Source organism: Falco biarmicus, chromosome 4 (assembly GCF_023638135.1).
Source record: "Falco biarmicus isolate bFalBia1 chromosome 4, bFalBia1.pri, whole genome shotgun sequence".
NCBI classification, from domain to species: Eukaryota; Metazoa; Chordata; class Aves; order Falconiformes; family Falconidae; genus Falco; species Falco biarmicus.
The window spans coordinates 24,705,991-24,729,010 of record NC_079291.1 but is presented as its reverse complement, the minus strand read 5'-3'; the positions used below and the strand labels follow the sequence as shown (position 1 = coordinate 24,729,010).

Here is a 23,020-nt window from a genome sequence, read left to right as displayed (position 1 = left end):
CAACACATAAAACCCCCTCAGCAGCAACAAAGCCATCTGTTTCAGTCTTATAGATAGCTGCATGGAGAGAAAAAAAAAAAAGCACCAAAGAGTCTTTAAGCACTAGATTTTGCATGTGAAAAATAAGACATACAGCTACCTTCTTCACCTTCTCCCAGAAAAACAGGGGAATACATTACAGTGGGTGTGTATATATATATATATACACGCCCATGTAAGAAATGAATGATGGACTGGGAAAATATACTGGCATGTTTCAGATACACCATGTCAACAGTCCTAGTTTATCCATTAGTTGTATAAATATTTTCCAAACTCTCAAATAGTTGTTGAATGACTGCCTGCAGTTGCTGGCACCTCTGGAAGGGAATGGAAACACACCTCTTCATGCTGAGGACAGAGCCCTCAGTTTTGTGTCAAGCTTTGATGAGATCTGTAGTAAAGAGAGGAAATTATTTTGCTCACAGATAACTCTCTTCAGTTAGAAATCACTCCAGACCTCCACATTAGTACCCAGGATTTTATTTGTCTTTCTGTAGCACAAAGCATTGAACTCCTTCAGCATCAATTGAAGATTTCTGTGTGGAGAGGGGATCAGTTTAAAACTTACTTTGTATTTCCATTGGAGACCGTTCTAAGGGCATCAATGAATACTACCCATAAAAGAGCACTGAATAGGTAGCTTACAGTGCCATCAAAGGAACTTGCAAGGGCCTGGGAACTGTTGTGGTTTGTGAGAAAAACCCCTTTTCTCTTCCAAAATGCTCACATAGAGCGAACAAAAAATGCCTGCTAAGAAGGACATGTACCAGCTTGTAAAAGAGAAAGAACCCTAGGCCCTTACTTTTGGCAGTAAGATAATGGTACAAGAAATGGTTGTTGTCCATTCCAACCCTCTGCTTGTATTTATGCCTGTGCAAAAAGGAATAAGAAATCTTCCCCAGGCAGGTTCTGATATCTCCTGTGTAAAGGGTGGTAATTAAGGCGGAATATATTTATCTATGAAACCTCCCCAAAGAAGAGGTCGAAAGGAATTGTCGTAAGTTGATGAAAATCAGGCCTTTCCTAACATATTCTTCACTCTACAGATAAAGCTGCTTCTTTTCCCACGTTTTGTGTGGAACATCTGAATATTACCCAGTGATCTTGAAGAGGGTATGACTTTTTATTTTTTGTCAAAGAGGAAGAAATGAGGCTTTTTGTACATCTGCTACCTTGTAAAGTTTTTGAACAGAATTGCTGTACAGTAGGAAATGAGTTACATGTGTTCTAAATGGAAACAAACAACTTAATGCAAATGCAATATGCAAAAGGCATGCAAATACATGTCTAATGTTATTACAGCACAAGCCCAGTAAGGATACTAAATTCAAGCATTGGGAAGGTAAAATAATCACAAGCATTATAATATGTGTGCCTCATGAGAAGGAAGGAGTCCATATACAGTTCAGGAGCCATTTCAACACAGTATGGGTGTTATCTTACCGGGGTGACCCCAGCCAAGGTCGCCATGAAGGATGTGAGGACCAGATGGCAACTTACATGTGAAAACTCTGCAACAGAGCAGATTTTCTGTGATGCTTGGGCATCTTGTTCGTAACACACAAACAGCTTTTTCCTAAGGTGGGATTAAGTAATGTATGATTCATATTTCCTTCTTTATCCCTTGTCTGGCCCTACAGGGCTGAGGAATTTACAGATTACATGTATGTGCTAGGTGGCTACTGTAAAAACATACTAGTCCTGGCTGAATCTCTCCATGCAGCTGTAATTCAATTAAGTAACTTCAAGTCATATTTCAGTTCAAATATATGCCCTGCATGGAACTTTCGACCCATATTGTTTTTTGTCTCTTCTGGAACGGACTTTCCACACTCCATTAGATATTAATGAAACTGTTTCAGCACATGTATGGGTAGGATATGGCTGGCTTGGTATGTTAACAGACAAATTCCCACTCTGCTCCATAACTCAAAGAACATTCACGAGATAAACAGAAAGTGAACATTGAACTGCTACTCATTTCCTGAGCCTCTGGTACAGCAATTTCATTTAGCCTAATTTTTACAACTGTGAAATAGAACTAGCTGCTTTGTGAGAAGAGAGATTAATTTCAGGCAACACACTGCCTGATTCAACGCTACCAATAAAAAGATCATTGCGGTGTTTAGAGGTTGTTGTGACCCAGTCTGAGGCCAGATCAGTCTGCAGCTATTTATATGCAAATATTTCTGGTGTCTCCTGTCTTCTAGAAAGCATCAGAACTCAAAAAAAAAAAGAGTTTAACTTACCCATTCCAGTGTTTCAAAAAGCTGTGTTCATGGCGCCTGTGAGCAGCATTTCTTATGGTCTTTCTGAGCTCGTAAGACTTCACGGTGAACTAGTTTTCATTAATGATTATTTTGTAAAAACATGCATACCCCTTTGATTTTAGTTTTAACAGCCTGTGTGAATTTTTTGAGAAAGCTTTTTTTCTTAATTGTTGCAGTGAGTTATAGATAAAGTTATTAATAATTTTCCCTTATGATTGATCTTTAAGGAAAAAAAACAAACCGTACAGGTTCCTTTCTGAGGCCGCATGTGCCATTAAGATATTCTTCTTATTATAAGTTGTGGTCTAATTGACCAAATGAGCCAAGTGGAAATAAAAAACGGGGCACACAGCCCCTCCTTAATTTGCTGAGTATTTGTTTATACAAGTGGCTCCACTGAAAGCAGCGGGACTATTGCAGTGCACAAAGTACATGAACGCGCGCTGTTAAAAGTGAATGTTTGCCACCTACAAGCTCTTAAATCTCTTGTGTAACTTGGCAGGATTTCTCCTTCTGAATGCCCCATAGAGTGGCATAGAAAAGGGCTGCTCCTTGCAATTGGGGAGCGGATTCAGTCTCTGAAGCCAAGTCTCAGTTTTCCGTGCTGGGATTTAGCGGGTGCAGTGGCTTCCTGCAGTGCTGCAGGAGGGCTGCAGCCACCAGGCAGGCGCTGGCTATGCCTGCCCGCAGGGATCACAGCGGGGAAAGCAGGAATACAGGGGGGATCACTCAGGGCTTGTCAACACAGGAATGCTCCAGATCGTCAAGGAGTATGAGATAATGATGTGTGTAGCTTGTATACCTGTGCTGAACCAGCTCAACTGCTTGTTTGTGACAGAGATGAAAGAAATTGCGGTTTAAAATGCTTTATTTCCTGAAGTTGCTCACTGCAGTGTTGCTTTGCTTTTATTCAGAATTTGTATACCAGAAGCAGTTGGAAATACCTGTTTGCATATCAAATCAAATACTCAGGTAACTTTAAAAAAAGTTCATATGAAACCTCCATTAAAAATTAAAATCATGGAATCACAGAATGGTTTGGGTTGGAACGAAACTTTAAAGATCCCCTAGTGCAACCCCTTTGCTATGGGCAGGGACACCTCCCACCAGCCCAGGTTGCTCCAAGGCCCGTCCAGCCTGGCCTTGAGCCCTGCCAGGGATGGGGCAGCCACAGATGCTCTGGGCAGCCTGTGCCAGTGCCTCACCACCTTAATTGTAAAGAATCTCTTCCTTTTATCTCATCTAAATCTACCCTCTTTCAGCTTAAAACCTTTGTCCCTTGTCCTATTGCTACAGACCCTGGTGTAGTCTCTTGCTGACTTTCTTATGAGCCCCCTTTATATATTGAAAGGTACAATAAGGTCTCCCTGGAGCCTTCTTCATGCTGAACAACCCCAACTCTCTCAGCCTGTCTTCACAGGAGAGGTGCTCCAGCCCTCTGAGCATTCTTGTGACCCTCATCTGGACCCACTCTGACAGGTCCATGCGATTCTTGTGCTGGAGGTCCCAGAGCTGGATGCAGTGCTCCAGGTGGGATCTCATGAAAGTGTAATAAAGAGGGAGAATCACCTCAACCTTAACCTGCTGACCGTGCTTCCTTTTGTGCATCCTGGGATACAATTATCTTTCAGGGCTGCAAGAGCACAGTGCCAACTCATGTCTGGTATCCCATCCACCAGTACCCCCAAGTCCTCCTCTGCAGGGCTGCTCTCCATCCATTCCTTCCTCAGTCTGTATCTGTGTTTGGGATTGCCCCAGTCCAGGGGCAGGACGTTGCACTTGGCCTTGTTGAACTTCATGAGGTTTGCATGAATGCAGTCCACAAGCATGTCTGGGTCCTTCTGGATGGCATCCCCTCCCTCTAGTGAATCAACTGCACTACTCAGCTTGGTGTCATCTTCAGACTTGCTGAGGGTGCAGTCAATCCTTCTGTCTATGTTATTAATAAATTAGGAGAGAAACCAATAGGCAAAAGAAAAACACTGCCCTTCAGCACTTACAAGTCTGTATTTACACATTAAGATCCAAGTATCTATCATACATGCTTTGTCGCAGTAGTCTGTGGGGCGTACAGTCTTATTTATGTGGATTTTAGAGTGTAGGTGTGTTGTCTGTGTGCGGAGTGTCTAGCAGGAGCTGTTCATCCATAACTGTAGAGTGCAATTACTGTATACTAATAGGAGGAGCTGTTTTCTCAATGTTTTTGGGAAAAGTTATCTTTTGAGAAAGCTAGATGTGTTTCACTAAGAAAGAAATAGTCCAAGATAAGAGGGAAAGATGCAGTGCGCAGAAGTTATAGCAGGACATGTTCTGTAGGAAACAAAACTCCTTTGAAGAAATTCATTTGGAAATTTGGTCTCTTTTGCAGTTGCATATAACTTCTTGAGCTTATGTTTATTTCAAAATGTTTCAGACCTATTTGTTGTGAGATCATTTAGTATTATTCGTAACTAAACCAAGCCATTTATGTATTAAATATTATTAATGAAAAAATCAGATAGCTTTCTATCAAAGTAGTCAAAAATAAGCTGTTTCCTATCAAATGTAGAAAGGTGACTATGCAAATGTTAGAAAGACGAGCCATGTTTTCAGTTAGGAATATTTAAGTCACACTCTAGCAATCAATACATTTAAATAAAACAAACAAAAAAAATTTAAACAAAAATATTATACAAAAAACCAAACGTTTTAAGTATATTTTAGTAATTGAGGGTAGAGACCGGTCAAAAGTTTCAGAAAGTAGCTACAGCAAAGTTAGAGTCAAGGCTGGGTTTTCTCCTCGCTCTGGGCATGCCCTCAGAAGGAAGGCAGCGCTAAGCCAGGTGCAGCCACACGGGTACGCGGTTATTAACCACCAGCAGAAGGTGTTACAGGAACGACGGGGGGGATTGAGTCATGGAAAGTGTAACCGTAGCTGTTACCTTGAGAAAGAAAACCAGTGAACAAAAGTGTGTCTTGCACCTCAAATCAAGCCGTATGAAAGAAAGATTTCAAACTAGTGTCCTGCTGCTTCTGTCTTGTGCTTTAGTACTACTCGGTGTAGGTTCCTCTCCTCTTTTGCGATCAAGAAAGCAGCGTTAGGAGAGAGCAAACCTCTAACCCAGCACAGCACTGCTCCTGCAACACCGTGGTGTCACACAGACTTTAAAATCAAGAGCAGAGCAGAAGTTTGGTAAAGCTCTACTCAATAATCGATTATTCCCCCCCTAGGTTTTAATTAGAATATTGACATTGCTGTTGTAACTCATGACGCTAATAACTTGCCTGTCAAAAAGCCAAAGTGATTGAAGTTTTTACCAGATTAGCCAAACTTCATTATCCTGTGAACTTGCTGGTAAACCCCTGGTATGACTGAAAACTACAGGACAAACGCTGAATATCTCAACGAACGTAGGATTGAAGAGTTTTTCATGTAGCACACAAGGAAAGAGAATGCTAGGTCCTCGGGGTCCCTTTGCTCAGCTGGGGGCTGGAGGGACAAGAGCATTGCTGAGCCTCTGGGCAACGAGACACCACCAGGCTTAGCACCGTAAGGACCACGTAGCCTTGCTGGCCACCACATGGACATCACTTGTCACTGAAAACGCATACATCATGTACAAGCCATGCTGTTGGACAAACAGAAGTGACCTTTGTCCTTTGTTTTCACTTTTTTTCCACTTTTATTTCTTTTCTTTCTTTAATAGTTGCAGTTGAATTGAGATTGGGGTTTCTTTTTGTTTTTTTTCACCACAGTGCCCCAGTGGCATTGTTAAGATTTCTGTGGAATTAATGCAGGGAGAGTCATATTCCTGAATGGTCATTAACAGAAATTGTTGTTAATGGGTAACTTCTCACTTCTTGTTTCTGTATATGGTAATATTTTTTTTTCCCAAATAAAATTACTGTGAAATGTCCCTTTGTATACCATACTGTTATGAGGACTCTTTCGTGCATAAGTAAGGTAGCCCTAGTTTACTCTAGCCTAATGTCTCTGAGGATGTGAACCTCAACCTCCATGGTGATTAGCAATGAAGTTACAGTGAGCCAAGGCTACTTTGCTCTTGGAAGAGTGCCTCTACAGGAGGGATTGATGTGCCTTAACACCAGCGCTTTGTCTTAACTTTTCTAATGGTATCAATATATTAGACATGGCCTACATTTAAGACTGTCATTATTTTTGTGTGAATAATACATCCAAATCAAAGGAAAGGGAATTTCAGTGTTAATTTGTGTTCTGGTGAAAAACAAGTGGGGACTTGGACTTTGAAAATATTTTAATATGTTTGAAAATATGGTTTGGCCCTGCGAACACTTCAGGCATATCACTGGAATTCTGGCACTGTATAGCTTATAATTTCTCTCTTTAGTGCTTTTATGATTTTCATGGCTATAGCAAAAATTATAATCTCTTTTCTGTTCCCAGTGGCAGATTTTGCCACCTCCTGACAAAAGGTCTTCTGTGTCCTTTATGTTTCAAAATCCCGAGGAAGACATAAAAGGGGAAAAAAAAGGTTAACTGCATTGGATGCGTGATTTGACTCCGTAGTCAAAACCCTGTGTCACAGACCAACACACCACCCTAATTTGCTTTAGACATTGTACAATAAAGAGTAAGCATTGGTGCTGCCCCACAATACTTGTAGTGAGGGAAGAGATGGACACAGACATGTGAAGAAGTGCAAGAGATAATACTGGTCAGCACACTAGTTAAAATAAAATGAACCCACTAATGAGTTTCAATGCTGTTTTTAGAATATCAGAGCTCCATGTGGGTGAGGGGAGGGTCACCCTCTGCAAGACTGCCACCCCTGAGTGGCAGCAGACCATGGAAGCAGCAGACTCGCCATCCCAGTTGCACTTCGGGGCTGCAAAGCCTCTGCTCATCCACTGGCCGTTTCCTTCCACCCCTGCTGAAAAATCAGGTTTGGCCATTTGCATTTCAGCCTACTTCCAGAGAAATGCAGCAGGTGCTATGGTTGTAACATTTCATGGTGGTAGAAATGAGCAGAATTTCTCTGAAAAAAAAGGCAGGGCTTGTACTCACAACACTTCCCCATCTCTGCCATGTTGAGATACAGGAGTTACACTTTGAATATTTTAAGAATACAGTGTTAAAGAAGTTACAGATTTTTAACAAAAGCAGTTAGATTTAAAAAAAAAAATCTTAACATCAAGAAAATGTAACAGTAATCATATTACCTAACCTATTCTATTAGGTTTAAAATATATACATGCAGTTAACTGCAGTATGAAATAGTTCCCAAGCCTAACTGAACTACAGCTGTATCTCAGCACACAATAATTACATATTTTACCTAAATTTGCAATTACTTGTTCAGTTATGTATTGTGGGTACTTTTATGGACTTCATTCTTTGTATGATTACCAGTGTTTTGAATTAAATGCTGAGGGCTAAGCATTTTTTAAACGTTGACTGGATTCCATACTGGGATCCATTAGCAAGGATCCCATACTGACTTACTGAGGTAGTTGTATGTAAAATAACTTTCCTTTTAATGGAATAATTTAATGTGTGAATGTATTGCTTGTGCTCTGTGCTTAACTAATTGAGAGGTTTTGAGGTAAGTGTACATGTGTGCAGGGTAATGGTGCTCTGTTAGTTAAGACATTGTTACGTAGTCTCCACAAACACTGAACACTTCTGGTTTGTGTGTACATGTATGTACGTGTATGTTCTTCAATGTTAAAGACCTTGGTAAACAATTAACATTGTTATTACCTTCAAGGCCTAATCCCCCACCCCAAATACTGTTTTTTTTAAAGTGGAAGTTGTTGGTGCAGCAGGAGATATTACTGTTACTGCAAATGTGGTTAGACAGGAAGAAAAGTGGGCTGCCATATTTAAAATGGAAATAGGAAAATAAAACCAATCAAAACGTAGAATGTGCAAAGGATGAGAGGTGAAATGGCAGAGAGGCTAGCAGAAACTGTTGTTATAAAGTAGCATCTACAGTCCCCCTCTATACTAACAGTATCTAATTAAAACCTGGAAACTGTGTGACATGTTGGATTGCAGCAACTGTGGTGTTTTCCTCTGTGTCTTTTTTGACTGTACGAATTCTGATGTGAATTTAGGTCATAAGGCAAATGGGTCATCAAGGAAACTGTATGGAAGACTTTGATGCACATTTAAGCACATTTGAAAATCTTCAAGGAATTTAGGAGGATGATTTGATATTAACTGATTAACTGACCAGCCTAGGGCTGTCAAACAACGGAGATGACAATCCAGAATTAAGAGAATAAGTAGGTCTCCATGGGCAAATATGCAGAGCACTTTGCTGGCGTTATTGCACTTCGTTAATGCCCTTTACCTTACCAATCACTTGGTTGGTACACGTTGATGATAAAAGAGACATGAATCAGTAAAATTAAATGCTGAATGCTTTATTTTAAGAAGCCCTTTTTGTTGTGTTTAAACAATGCAGGAATGGAAGAGCTATTTTTTTTTCCTGAGTGGGGTTCATCTTGAGCAAAGTTCTCATAAAGCATGCTCACAGGAGAAGAGAGTGGCGAGCTTGCCCCAAGGATTGACACAACCACCCAGAGGTTTTGTTTGTAGATTAAAGCCATTAAACATCAGATGAGTCAGGTTTGTGTTGGGATACGTTACCTAATGTGCTCTGGTGGACAAGAAATTTTAGCAACAGGGTTAAAAGAAGGAGTCAGGAGTTGTATTTGCTCATTTTTGAGGCTTATTGGGAGATTTTGGACTTGGTTATGGTGAATGAGAAACAGCAGACTTGCTAGTCCTGCTTTTCTAGCATCTGCTGTTTTATCTATAGAGCGAAGGTTTGTTGAGGGGAAGGGGAGTACGTAAAGCTGAATTTAACTTGCAGTTTTCAAACTAAGTTTTACACTATGTCAAGTACACCTAGGCCATGTAGCATGGGACTGTTTGTTAGCATTCGCATAAAGATTTGTTTGACATTTATAGTCTGGGTGTTGGGGATAAATGCATTAGGTTCCTGAAGTGGGCTCTAGGCCTTTGCCAACAGATGAAGAAATCTAAATAATTAAAAGAATCATAGCTCCATAGTCTCTCGAGTTTCAGGATCTACAATTTTTATTCTCTCTGTCACAGTAGTATCTGTGCTTCTTTCTATCTCCCTTTGTCACCACAGGCGGGCAGGTATTGTTAAGGCAGATTAAACTGTTGGACATAAAAAATTTGTTAACACTGATAGAAGCTGGACACTTACATGAGCCACACGTCGTGGTACCGAGAAGCCTGGCCCGACACAGTCGATGCTAGCTCCTTACAGGGAGCAGTACGACCACGTCATGGAGCTACCGTACGCTAGTTAACGACTCCTCTATTTCAGTACTTAGTAAATCTCATACAGGATTTATCAGTTTGGCTGTAGAACCAGTACTGAAACCATCTTTGAAACCAATTGAGCAGAGAAGATCGCAGCTGTAAAGAGGAGAAGCAGTTGTTCTCTGTGTTCCTGGAGTGCTCGTGAGGGAACCCCATGAATAGTGTGCTTTGCATATCTGCACCAGATAGGTATGTAGGATATGTATGTAGGCATTTAAAGTGTCCCAGGGTTCTCTACAACAGCTGACAGCATGAGATTAATGCCTATTTTTCTGAATCTTTGCCATTTTTGTTCCAACTAACACTTTATTCATAGTGTTTCAAGGCTTGCTTGAGTCTGTGCTTTGGGTCGCATTCATGCTATAAAAGAGGATAATGAGAGGGTGAAGATGTCTTCTGTACTGATATCTCTGTGTCTTTTCCTTTCCTTACAGCATTTTGTTTGCAGACATTGTGGGGTTCACTAGTTTGGCATCACAGTGTACTGCCCAAGAGCTGGTGAAGCTGCTGAATGAGCTCTTTGGCAAGTTTGATGAATTAGCTACAGTAAGTACAACATTCTTACCTGAATTTAATTTAAATTCCCTTCTGCAAAATGATGCATGAGTTACCCATGTTATAAACCTGTAGTAGACTGATTTAGCCCCATGTGTCATGAATTTCTAAAGCTTCCATTGTTAATATTCTGGAGAGAAAACAGACTATTTTCATTGTTTAGGAAAGAAGCCTAAGTTACTATTTTTAAGTGCACTTTTCTTCCCCTTCCTTGGAGGCCATCAGTGTTCTTCATCCGTTTTGTTTGCACAAAATCAAGAAAATATTTCAATATTTACATTTCTATTCTGCATGGAAATAAGCAGGATAATGGAAAATATGAATATTGGCAGTATGCATAAAATGAGTTTCTGTGATAATAAGAAGAGAATAAAATTGGTTCTTTACAGAGAGCACTCCGTGTTACAGAAATGATGGTAGCTTTTCAGAGAGGCTATTGTAGCCAAAATGGGATCCATATCATAGCTAATGCTTATGTTTTGGTCATTGCACTTAGATTGTGCCAGATTCCCCCATGAAAAGAAAATGAGATAAAATGTTCCTTGCCTATAACTCCCAGCAGTCTAGTGGTACCACAAGCATTTGAGAAGAAATGAGAAGAATAGATGTGCCTGAAAATGTCACACACCTTGTTTCAAATTGCATTGAACAATATGCTGCAAATGTGTTTTCCACATGAACAAAGCAAAACTTCATCACAACTATCTTGTTTGCCAGCCATGTCCACAGAACCTTCATTGCTGAGAAGCATTACCTCCACAGAAATTCTGCTACTCCACTATCTAGCTATCTTGTCTTCAGACTCTGCGCAACAGCCTAGAGAGCACATTTCTGCAGATCCCCAAACATAAACGGCATCCACATTTTTTAGTCCAAACTCACTTCTCCTTGATGTAGTCTTCTACATGAGAGACTTCAAGCCTGTGGACACTTGGCACTTATGGCTCCCTTTTGATGAGGAGCTCTCAGGGACCACGAGGAGAAAAAAATCTGCTCCACGAAATGCCAGGGTTGAGGAAGACCTCTTCTTAGTTAAATGGGTTATCATTTGATCATGTTTGATGTCCTGATTTGCACTGGATGTTCAAGTTGTAACAGAGAGGAATTGTTGTGTATTCCCTTTTTCCAAGAAAAACCAAAAGATTAAGTTAGATGCTGAGTGGAGATGCAATGAAGGTGTGCTTTTTTGGTACAAATTTGTAACACACTCTCATAAGCCTTTATATAACCAGTTCTGATGATGAACTACTGGCAGTGCCTCAGAGAGAGCACAGGTGCCCAGCCCACAGAACTTCATAGACATATACCTTAGAAATGAAAGGGTCTGCCATGTAGATGATCATTGGCAAGAGCTTAAATGACTTCAAGAATTCAAACAGTCTCCTTCCTTTAATTTCATTACTGAATGTCTGTAGAGGAATGAAGCTGGGTTAATTGACATTGATAATATACAGCTGTGGGCTGGCTTCAGGGGCGGTGGGCTGGCTGATGTGGATAATGTGCAGCTGTGGCTGGTTCCTGCTAAGTAGTTAAATAGCTCTAAGGGGTATGGAAGAGGGTCCCTGGATGAAGAGAGACCTGGAAGAAGCAGAGGGAGTAGAGAGAGTGCCCTGGATGGAGGAGAGACAAGGAGAAGGATGCAGCAGAGGCAAGAAGCAGGGTGGACCGGCCTGAAGAGGTTGAAGGAACAGCACGGACATTAGATGAACTGTTGAAACCTTGTGGGGGGTTGGTGTCTGTGCTGGGGCAAGGTGTGGGAACTACTTATTGAAGTTAACCTGGTATGGGATGGTAAAAGCCTTGTTGCAGCCGGCTAGTTTTGGTAGTGCTGCGACAAATGTCATCCTCCAAATGTCAACCAGCTATCTAATAAGCTCTTTTAAAATTTACAGTGCTATCATGTGTAGTTATCGTAGCCATGAAACACAAGGCAATGTAATAATACTGGAGCACTGGGACATGGCACAGATCACATGTGTGTGCACTGAAACACATGGCCCAGAAGCCAGGGAGATGGCTGCTGTGCTGTGCTTGCTCCCGTAGCAGTGGCCAGGTGCAGCCAGCTGGAGGTGTTACTGGAGCTAGGGTACCAGGCAGATGCCAGCTTTTAGTGTGATGTCAGTTGTTTGCCAGGTCAGAAGCAGATCGGAAGTAGCAGAAGAGCTAAAAAGCCTTAGTTTTTCTGTTCAGCCTGCACACATTTTTTTTTCCAAATTTGAAAATAAACCTCATGGTTTCTCTCAGCTATGTGAGGAAGATTTGTTGTTTAGTTGTCCTTCTAGTTCAGACTGTGCTGCATCAGGGTGTGATTAAGGACAGAACGGATGAGCTTGCTTTGGCACCTTCTGGTGTGGTACAGGGAGACTTGCTGTTCTGTCTCCTGCAGTCACAAGAAATGTGCTGAGAAGTGTAATTTTTCAGAAGGATTCCAATCCCTTGGTTAAAACAACTTCTAGATATTCATTATTAGGTCGAAACACAGGACTGGGCTGATTTTACAACAGTGCTGTGCTGGAGTATTCAGGACGATGGAGGAGGAAACTGCAGGGACTACAAAGAAAAATAAAAGGGTGATAGCTTTGTTCCCTGTGAGTACCGCAGTGTGATCTGTGAGTGTGCATGCTGGGTGTTGCTGCTTCGCAGGAAGCAACCTCAACCGTGCTTTATGACAACCCTTGTTAAAACAATTGTCCTGTCTTAAAACTGTAATGCTTAAAAAAAATCCCTGTCGCCACCATGGAAAGCATAGTGAGTGTAAGGCAGCACATATTTCCTGGGAGTCTCAGGAAGTCCTGGTGTTTTGGCATATTGACATGTTGTAGGAATAGCGAGCCTTTCCTTCGGACAGTAGAGCTAGAGCTGACCAGAACCAGGTGCTTCCACAATGAACACAAAAAGAATCTTGTTGAGAGATCTGGGACAGTTTAATCCTAAAGTTTGTCCTTCTGACATTTAGAAGCTGGTCTATGCTTTTTAGCATTAGATTTTTCTCTCTTTCTGTGTGCTGTTTGGGTTTGTGGGTTTTTTTTTGGGGGGGGGGTTTGGTGAGGCAAATAGTTTTGCTCTTTTTGAAATGCTTCACCTTTTTAAAATCACAGTAGCTTTAAATGTAGTTACAGTTCGTGACAGGGAGTTCTGAAGGCAAACCTTAGGTTTCAATTTATTGTCATTCAACTCCTTTGAAAGCTTGTCTATGCATTCCGTTAATAGTGAGCAAAGAAAATTCCTGATCTTCTTTCTCCCTAGTAGACATTATTTGTACTTTTATCATGTCCTTTCTTTTTTATTTGTCTCTAGAGAAAGTATGATTTTCAAATGCTTATCTTGTATTTCACCTTGTAAATCACTGAGTTTTGAACTCTGTTAAGAGAAGAAGTGACCGGAATATAGTACTTTAAATGATGGCATATTTTTTGTTTTCATAATGGCACTTTGGGTTTCTTAAAGAAACAATCTTAGGTAGTCATATTTGATATAGGAACTTTGTGGTCTTCTGAATAACTTCTGGGTCTATGGGTCAACGTCAGTCACTTTGAAGAAAGGAAAGTGAGTCTCAAGAAAATAAAGCTAAACAAAAATGAATGACAATATTAGTATTCTTGCAGGAGTGTGACTTTGTCGTAGACAGGCATCAGAGAACCCACATGGAGAGGCACTGATATGAATACCTCAGGGTTCATTCGTATGTCTGGTTACTGAAGTACTTCCAATGTCACAGCCTTCAGCACCCTGGTTTTCTATAAGCAATTTGGATAAGTTTGCCGGTGCAGACGTTCCCTTGGGACTGTATGCAGCAATAGCAAGCCACCTTCCTGAACACAGGCAGTGAGTTAAGTTTGTCATGAAGCCTATGAATAGTTCGAATAAAAAGAATGAATTTGCTTTAATTTCTATTGGATTTTATCTGCTGTTCAGGCTTGGTTTACTTAGTTCAGGGTGTTATTTCTGAATTTCCTTTGTTTCTTCCAGTTTTGCTTAAGCAAAAGTAGCTTTGTGCAGTCTCAGATGTCTGCCCTAATGACATTCTGCATGACGTATTATCAATGAACCTGAACAACGGATCTTTGCATGAGGTCTTCATATTCCTTGCAATTAACCTTCAGCACTATTGCTAGCTTCCAGTTTTTAATTCTTCAGCTTAATTGGAGGAGTGACAAATTTTAAGGAAATACAATGATTTGCATTGTGCTGTTTTTATGTTCCCAGGGAATTCTTGGACACATGGCCAGTTACATGGGTGCCTTGTAACTCTAATACACTGTATATTTCAAGTGCCTTTTCTGTTCATGCTTTAGCTGTGGCATGAGTTACTGTGAATGAGGGGGGTTCTTAAGGCCGCAGTTACTCAAGTAGCATCACACAGAGTTGCACACACCCCTGCTTGGATACTGTCATAGTTGCAGATCCACTGTCTTGTGATACTGTTCAGCTACACCCAAAATATTTTAGCTTTAAGAAGTCATCTTAATAGAAAAAAAAAAAAAGGCATTTCTCCAGCATCCTGCATTGTAATGAAACAGGTTTGCTTTTTAGAGAAGCTTTGATCTTTAATTGTTCTTTTCTTTGATAGATTTTTCTCACACATTGCTTGCATATCGCTACATGGAGAATTGATTGTGTTTACAGATTCAGTTATGTTACTGCATCTTAGATTTCTATGACTTTTCATTTAAAAGTGGATAAGGATAAATGAAGTTTAGGCTCTTTTGAAGGAATATCGCTAGAATCATAGAATCACAGCAACAATGAAGGGTTGTGATTGGAAGGGACCTTAAAGATCATCTAGTTTAAATGCCCCTGCCACGGGCAGGGACACCTCCCAACAGCCCAGGTTGCTCCCAGCCCCGTCCAGCCTGGCCTTGGGCACTACCAGGGATGGGGCACCCACAGCTGCTCTGGGCAACCCCTGCCAGTGCCTCACCACCCTCACAGGAAAGAATTTCTTCCTGATACCTAATCTAAATCTACCCTCTTTTAGTTTAGTTTTGGTATTCTGAATGAAAGATGTTATTTTTCATGCCACTTTTGGCATCTCATCAATTAGCCAGACTGACACGCACCACTTCCTTGTGCTTCCTATTTGCAGCTATGTATACCTCTAGGCTTTGTGACTGTGTGTAGGCTGAGCCTATTTTTATTTCTTTCCATTTTAATTTAGTATCCTTTTCTGATTACCTTCTTAGCTTTTAAAACAAATTTTACTTTCCAAATTTCAATGTTACTGAAGTGCTTTTTTGTAGCTGTTCAGCTTCAAAGATATTGAACTTAAAAACATTGCTTCTGAGCCTTAGGCAAAGAGTCAGTAAGTAATATTTTTAAACAGCTTCTGTGTTGGGTTTATTTTTTAAACTGTGTCAAGAACAGCCAGTTCTTTGCTGTGCTTGAGCTAGCCATTCCTAGAAGCACTCATTTTAAGAAACTGATTCTATTGAATCTATGGAATGTTTTTATCTTTATTAAGATAATTATGATGTATTTTTAAAATAGAAAATAAACAAAGTTTTGTGGGCTGGTTAAGACAGGAAAGTTAGTGCTGGAAAACATACATATAAACTGACAGCACACAGCCCTTTGTGGAAATTGGTAAGTGTGCACTGGGGGAGGGGGGGGATATATATAAAAAAGCTATTTTTAAGGAGACTTGTCTTCCCAAGCTTCCTTGATAGTCAGTGCAGACACAGGATACTACTGGGGCAGAATGAGGCACATAAGCTTGAGTCCGATTCTGAACAGATGTCTGGAGAGGTCTCCACGAGAGAGCTAAGGAAGTAAGCTTTCTTAAATTAAAGTGGTCTTAATGAATATGACTGCGACTCTGTAGGATCAGGAACTAATGACTTCTTTTAAGTATTGTAGGAACATCTAAAGGGGCAGGTACCACCGCAGTTAGGTCTTGCCTAACCTCCTTTACGGTACTTTTTCAGTAAGAGGATACTCTTGCTTGGTATGCCAATTCTCTGTCATAACTTGACGTCATTTGCATGCTTGTGGTATATCACCAATTTCTTTCTGAGTCTGCACTGTGCACATCTGAGATTTGCATCTTTGTATAGGGCTGTGTTGGATTGTTCTGATCAGCTGCGGACGCTTGCATTTGGACATTTGTGCATTTGGACATTTGTACTGAAACTAATCATTTTGACTTCTGGTGCAGTTAGCACAGAGAAAGGTATTTCTGGAATTCAATGTGTCATCCAGGGAGGATGTCTCACTGCACTCCAGAAGTGCCTGCTCACTTCACTGTTTGGCCCAGGTACGTGCTTTAGCTGTCTAATGTTACCTGCATACATAGTCCTGCCTGCAGCCCTGTGCCCACACACAGACGTGTTCTATGGAGTGTAGCAGTGCAGCAGGGGAGCAGCTGTCCTCAGCCTGCGGGGGGACCCATTCCTCCTGCACTGGAGTCCAGAAGCACTCTCCTCAAAGCAGTCAGCTTTGTTCTTCTCAAGCCAGACTTTTTATTTCCTTGAAGTCAATGGAAACCTTTCTGGAAACTACTTTCTTCATAACCAGCTGTATACAGTATCTTGCTAGTTCTCATGCCATCATTATTCAGTAAATCTGCCAAGCAGAGGGGAATGGCTATTTCCAGCAATTAGGTCTTGAAGATTTCCCGTACTTTTTCGTTTGGAGCCTGACTGAGCTTCATACTTCATACTTTTGTTGGTGCTTAAATATCACCTCTCTGTTGTGTTGTTTCCAGAAGAATCTGGAAAAATATCCATTTCCTGAAATTCAGAGTTTAGTTTTTCAACATATAGTGTATTTGGTTTAGGCTTGTTTCTCCTGGGATGTTGCTTTTCGTAAAAAGACGGCATCGTAATGGACACTTGGTGGAAGCTGGGAAGGAGACAAGCATGCATATCAGTCGTGATGACTGTGTAAAATATTCTTGCTAAAATCCTTTTTCATTTCCAAGTAAAGTAACATATATGACTGTTAAATAGGCTCTCACTCTCCAGGACTAAAACCCTTTAACTTTCTAGTTCTGTAAAATTACTCTCCATGTGGAATAAGGAAGGAATTTATGGTGAGAATGGGAATGCACAGAAAAGGTAGGGCAAGAACCAGTAGGTTATTGCAGGTCAGCATATATAATTGCCAATAACACTGAGGAAAAATATTTGATGCAAAATGTCTTCCATTTTATAGCTGTCCTGAATAATTCTACATTTTTTAAATGCATGACGTGGCTTCTATGATGATAATTTCTCCTGATTTTACAAATACAAAATTACATGTGCTCATCTAGAGATAGCCAGCTTTCCTCAATCAGAGCCTACCAAGCCATTTTTTTGTGGTACTTCCTATACTGTAACCAGATTAGATTTCCTTTCCTGTTATTTCTACCACTCTATAGAAGCTCTTGCTGTCTATACTGTTTTTTCAATGAATATGGCTCCATTAGCCTGCCAGATTGAACTCTGTAGAGTATTGCAGTTAGCTTATTTTCAAGTTTGTTTTTTTGGTGTTTTTTTTTTTTTTATGCTGGTACTAGCAGATGTGTGAGTTGGTAAAGTTAGAATTTGCACACATTATTCCATTAAAAGGTTATCAAAACAGTTGTTTCAATTTTTAAACCCACAGCTCAAAACCTGGGTGAAAAGAAATGTGAAAACGTGTATGCAGTAATTGACAGGGTTCAGTGACAGTTCTTTATGAGCTGGACAGTTTTCAAATGTGTATTGTCACTGTTGGAACATGGCAGTGTAATGGAGCTGGCGGTAATTTCCATGTCACTTCATTACACTCGGGATTTGGCTATGAAGTTTATCTGATAAGCTGGCTTCAGTAATCTCTCACATGTTGTGGCCCACATTCAGCATAGCTATTAAAATAGATTTGAATACTATTAAAAAAAAAAAAACCCAACCATTGGTAAATCTTTTTAGTTTACTGGGGAAAAAAAAAAAGTAAGATGATAAGTGAAATTACTGTTTGTTATTAATGAAAGTTGCAGATGACGTGAGTAAACTGCATCCAGCTCTGGGGGGCCCAGCACAAGACTGACATGGACCTGTTAGCGTGGGTCCAGAAAAGAATAATGATCAGAGAGCTGGAAGACCTCTTCTATGAAGAAAGAATGTGAGAGCTGGGGTTGTTCAGCCTGGAGAGGAGACCTTATTGCTGCCTTTCAATATATAAAGGGGGCTCATAAGAAAGTCAGCAAGAGACTACACCAGGGTCTATAGCAATAGGACAAGGGACAAAGGTTTTAAGCTGAAAGAGAGTAGATTTAGATGAGATATAAGGAAGAGGTTCTTTACTGTGACGGTGGCAACATCGCTGGCACGGCTCAAGGCCAGGCTGGATGGGGCTTGGAGGAACCTGGGCTAGTGGGAGGTGTTCCTGCCCATGGCAGGGGGTTGGAACTAGGTGATCTGTAAGGTCCCTTCCAACCCAAACCATTCTATGATTTTGTGATTCTATGATTTTCACAGACTTTTCGTCAGCACAGAAAGAGGGCCTTTTCAAAGGGGATTCAAGGCAGGGTTCTAAGGAGTGTTTTGCATGTGAATCTAAAGTCATAGCTTCATCATTCTTGGCACCGAGATGCATTTGTTCTGAATACTGCTGCAGTCTAAGAGACTTTCACTAGGTTGCCCTTCCCATGGAGTACTTTTTATTTTGTTTTTCTCTAAAGCTCTTTCGTGCAAAAAAGGGAGTTGTAGAGCTGAGGGCAAAAACCAGGAAGATCTTCTGTTTTGGTTAATTTTTTAAAGAAAATAAATACAGTAGGAAAGTCTAAATATCAAAAGGGTAAACGTGCAAAGGATGTCTCCCTCTCACCGTGCACTGAATTTAAATTAATAATTTTATATGGTATTGCTTAGTTGCACTGTACAGCCTTCCAGCTAACTCCATCCAATTCACTGACTTTTCATCTATGGCACAGAAGAGGGGTGGCTTGTCCGTCTCCATTTCCTCACCAGCAGTACGCTGTGCTATGCCCTTCCAAAGCACCTGGAGCAGTGAGGTGTTCACTGTACCTCTGCATAAAGGAAGGAGTGGACTAGCAAGCAATGCTGGGAACAGATATCAACACCCAGATACCTTCTAGCAGCCAGTGTTCAAATCTGTTGAAAGTGGGTCTCAAAAGCAGTGTATGGCCCGTAACTGTCAGGCTGAGCCGCCTTGGTTAGTGGATCAGTAGTCCAGAGGATGAATATTAAAATTTGCCTTTATCCCATGTTGTGTATGTATGCAAGAGGGTGTAGGTAAATTTGCAGAACTGTGAGTCTGTGCTTGTTGTACATACACATATATATGTATGGATGCATATATTTATACAGCATAATAGCCAAAATATAGAGGGGTTCCACTTCTGTTCCAATCTAATGGACAAGTTTAATGAAATTGGATAGAGACATCATTCCAGCTTTAGAGGGTGTAGTAGAAAATAATATTCTTTCTGCAAGTATCTTTTGTATCTCTACACACATCTGTAATATAGATAAATTTATGTTAACTTCTAGAGTGACTCAAAGCTTTCTAACCCAATTTTCTATTGAGATTAATAGCACTTTGGCATAAAGTGCTGTAAATGTTAAATATGCTGCATGTGTTAAAGACATTGAAGATAAGCTGCAGTGGTAACCGTGGTGAATCCTCTCTTGTCCTCTGTTGAGACTTCTTTGAAAACAGAATGATGTTCAAGGTTTGTGAAGAGAGGTAAATAGGGAAGGTATTTTATACCTGTGTTGCAGTTTTGGGGAATTGTATAGGTGCTTTGTATTTTTTTTCCCCCAATAGTCATTTTATATTGTAATAACTAAGAAAGGACTATAACTGTGTGGTTAGCCTGGATTAGGGAGTTATGGCTCAGGTCCCTGAGGATTAGAGGGAGCGCTGGTACAAATTAGTGTAGTTCCCCTGAATACCGATGATGCCATGCTGATTAATATGAACTGAAAATTTGATCCCCTTTGCCTACCTACAACAGTTCAGCTCCGAGCACAGCAGGCTGCTCAGAGGAAGCTGTTGGAATGGGGCTTTCTGAAAGACAACTACTGATAAACCAAGAAGGAAGGAAAACAAGAGGGAAAATATGAAGAACAGTGAAGCTCAAAAATAGTTCTGTGATGGGTTTTTTCCTCAGGGGCACTGATCTGCCTTTTGGCACACTGAACGTCTGTAAGGGAGGGTGACCATGCCCCTCTGTGGCATTGTTTCGCTCCAGTGACAAAGCTCTTAACAGCAGTGGCAGGACCAGAAGAATGGTGACTGTTCCTTCTTCAGCACTTGTGGTTCACTGCTGTCTCCCCAGAATTAATTCTACTCTCAATGAAAACGGAGCCCTCGGAGATTTGCATTTTGATGGTTTCCCTCTACCCAAGACTTGTCTTCGGCATGTGAAGGAAGCATTGACCTCACAGTGGGTTTTCTCAGGAAACAGGGGAACAGCTTTTTTCCCCCAGAGATTCAAACTGTTTTGGGCAGTGAATGGATGGGGGAGGCATGAAGGGGGTTGGGCTGAGGAGCTGCAACACACACTGCCAGTGCACCTCCTTCTACCCCTCTGCTGCATGCACTGCTGTTCTTGCACTGCTGGTTTGCACCTGTGCAGGGGCAATACCCAGAGGTCTCCCTAATGCTGATGTCTGAGCTTTGGTGAGGATGCCAAAGCCTTCCCCTGAGAGAGTAAAGCCTTCAGTTTAACTCCAAGCCTAATAGCACTTTCTTTTACCCCAACACTTAAATAGCTGGACCTGGACACATGTTAGTTTGAGGTTTCTTTTTTTTTTTTTTTTTTTCTTTCCGTTCTTTTTTCTAAGACTCTAACTTTGCAATCACTAAGCATCATAGGTAGTGGCCAAACTCCTGTTCACATTTTTCTAGCCTAAACAAAACTAAATGCTATTACTGCTCATGTCCAAGTGTAGAGGAATGCAGCTGGGTTAATTAACAATATACAGCTGTGGGCTGGCTGATGTGGATAATGTGCAGCTGTGGCTGGTTCCTGCTAAGTAGTTAAATATCTCTAAGGGGTATGGAGGAGCACTGGATGAAGAGAGACCTGGAAGAAGCAGAGGGAGTAGAGAGAGAGAGAGAGTGACCCAGATAGAGGGGAGACAAGGAGGAGGATGCAGCAGAGGCAAGAGGCAGGGTGGACTGGCCTGAAAAGGATGAAGAAACAACGGGAACAGTAGAATCTGACTGATGGCAAAAGCCTTGTTGCAGCCTACTAGTTTGTGCTGCAACATGCAAGAACATTCTAGGAGACTGTAAGACTGGTAGAGTCTGAGCTAAGGGAAACGGGAATTATTGCTTATGCATCTTCTTGTAGACCTTCTTAATCTTTTCTCTTACTCTGCACAGCATAACTAAATCCAAATTGCCTGAATATTGTAAAGAATCTTTTTATGTACCTTAGGTAATAAAGTTTTTTTAGTAGGAAGGGCAAAAAATTGTCTTTCTAATTTATGGATAAATAAAATCCCTCCTACTTGTAGATTTTGATTCCAGGAGGGTATGATAATAAAAGTCTGAAGAGCACAGCCAAAAATCAGGTTGCTAGCAGGCCTGCAGAAAAAGAAATGGATGCGTACAATAATGGATGTGTATAATTACAGTATATTGTAATTAAGTCACCGAGGGTCAGACTCATCCTTGGTGTAATTCCACTGCAGTTAGTAGAGTTAGGAGAGAGGAGTTCAATGTTTAGCTTCTAAAAATCTTGCTTTTTAAAATTATAGTCTAGCTGACCTTCCTTTCCATCAGCTGCTTTATGAAGTGCTTGTCTGAAAGTGTAAAGAAAATTCTAGCAGCTTCGAAGTATCCTCTGCTTTCCAAGTGGGGCTTCCACTTCACACTGGCAAACCCTGTGACGGACAGTTGTGCCAGAGGGAATTCTGCAGATCTGCTGGGAAGCGTCTGGGTGAGGCACCACAGGTGGGCAAGCTGCCTGGCAAATGCAGCGCTAGCAATCTCTGCTGCTTTTTATCATGTGCATAAAACCAAATTATCAGCTGTTTCTAAACAGACATTGCTTGTATCAACTGTGACTAGAATTTGTAACTATCACACTTGAATTCATCGCTGCCACAAAAGTGTAAGATATTGCCGAGTCAAGGGCTTCTTTGGAAGTTGCTGAGGAAACAAAACAGAGAGAGGGAAAGGGTTTGTTTTGTTAATTTGCATATCAATCCTCAGAAAGATTGCTCTTACAAAGCTGCACTGCATCTCCTTCCTGTAAGCCTGCTTTATGTGTTGAGAGAAAGAAAACAAACTTTTTTTTTTTCTAGAGATTACTGCATATTAATTGATTTTTATAAATAAGGACAGTGAGGATAACATCTGATAGGGAACAGAGTCATCATTTCAAAAACAGCAGGTGATTTAGTCTTGTCTTCCATCAAAATTAATATCTCTCCAGAAAAAAATGGAGTCCTTATTTCTTTGTATAATTCTATTTTATTTTTATACTGCAAAAGTAATAAACTGACTTGGAAAAGTGGTAATGGATCAAGATCTGTTGTTTTGGGGTTTTTTTCTCCCTTTCTTAAACTAATAACCAGGCTGTGCTGTGCCAGTCTGACAGTAATTTTGTGCATCCCATTATAAAATGTAGTGGTTCCTGCTAAAAAACTTGGTGGTTTGTATTTAGTGGTTTCTGTGCAAAAACCTTGAGTTGGAAGGCCTGTTTTGTGTCAGGATAGGTTTTGAGGTCTGCATATTACTTTGTGTGCATCAGTAATTATTTTACATATATAATACCATTTAGCCAAGGACCTCAAACTACCCAATTAAAACTCTTAAGTAAAACTGGTGAGGCATTTTGTGGCTATAGTGTGTGGGAATACTCCAAGGACCTGGTGATTATGCTTCT

The 23,020-nt window shown here is 40.8% G+C and overlaps 1 protein-coding gene across 2 annotated transcripts in view; it reads left to right on the top strand.

The window, feature by feature from the left end:
- Nucleotides 1-23,020, top strand: part of ADCY1 (adenylate cyclase 1) — a 154,328-nt gene that overhangs the window by 60,738 nt on the left and 70,570 nt on the right. For both annotated transcript variants that reach the window (XR_008821554.1, XM_056336916.1), the window contains exon 4: nucleotides 10,071-10,182. Coding sequence is in view for 1 of the 2 variants with exons in the window: in XM_056336916.1 (XP_056192891.1) it covers nucleotides 10,071-10,182 (112 nt within the window). In the remaining variant the exon portion in view is untranslated. The remainder of the gene's footprint in view (nucleotides 1-10,070; nucleotides 10,183-23,020) is intronic.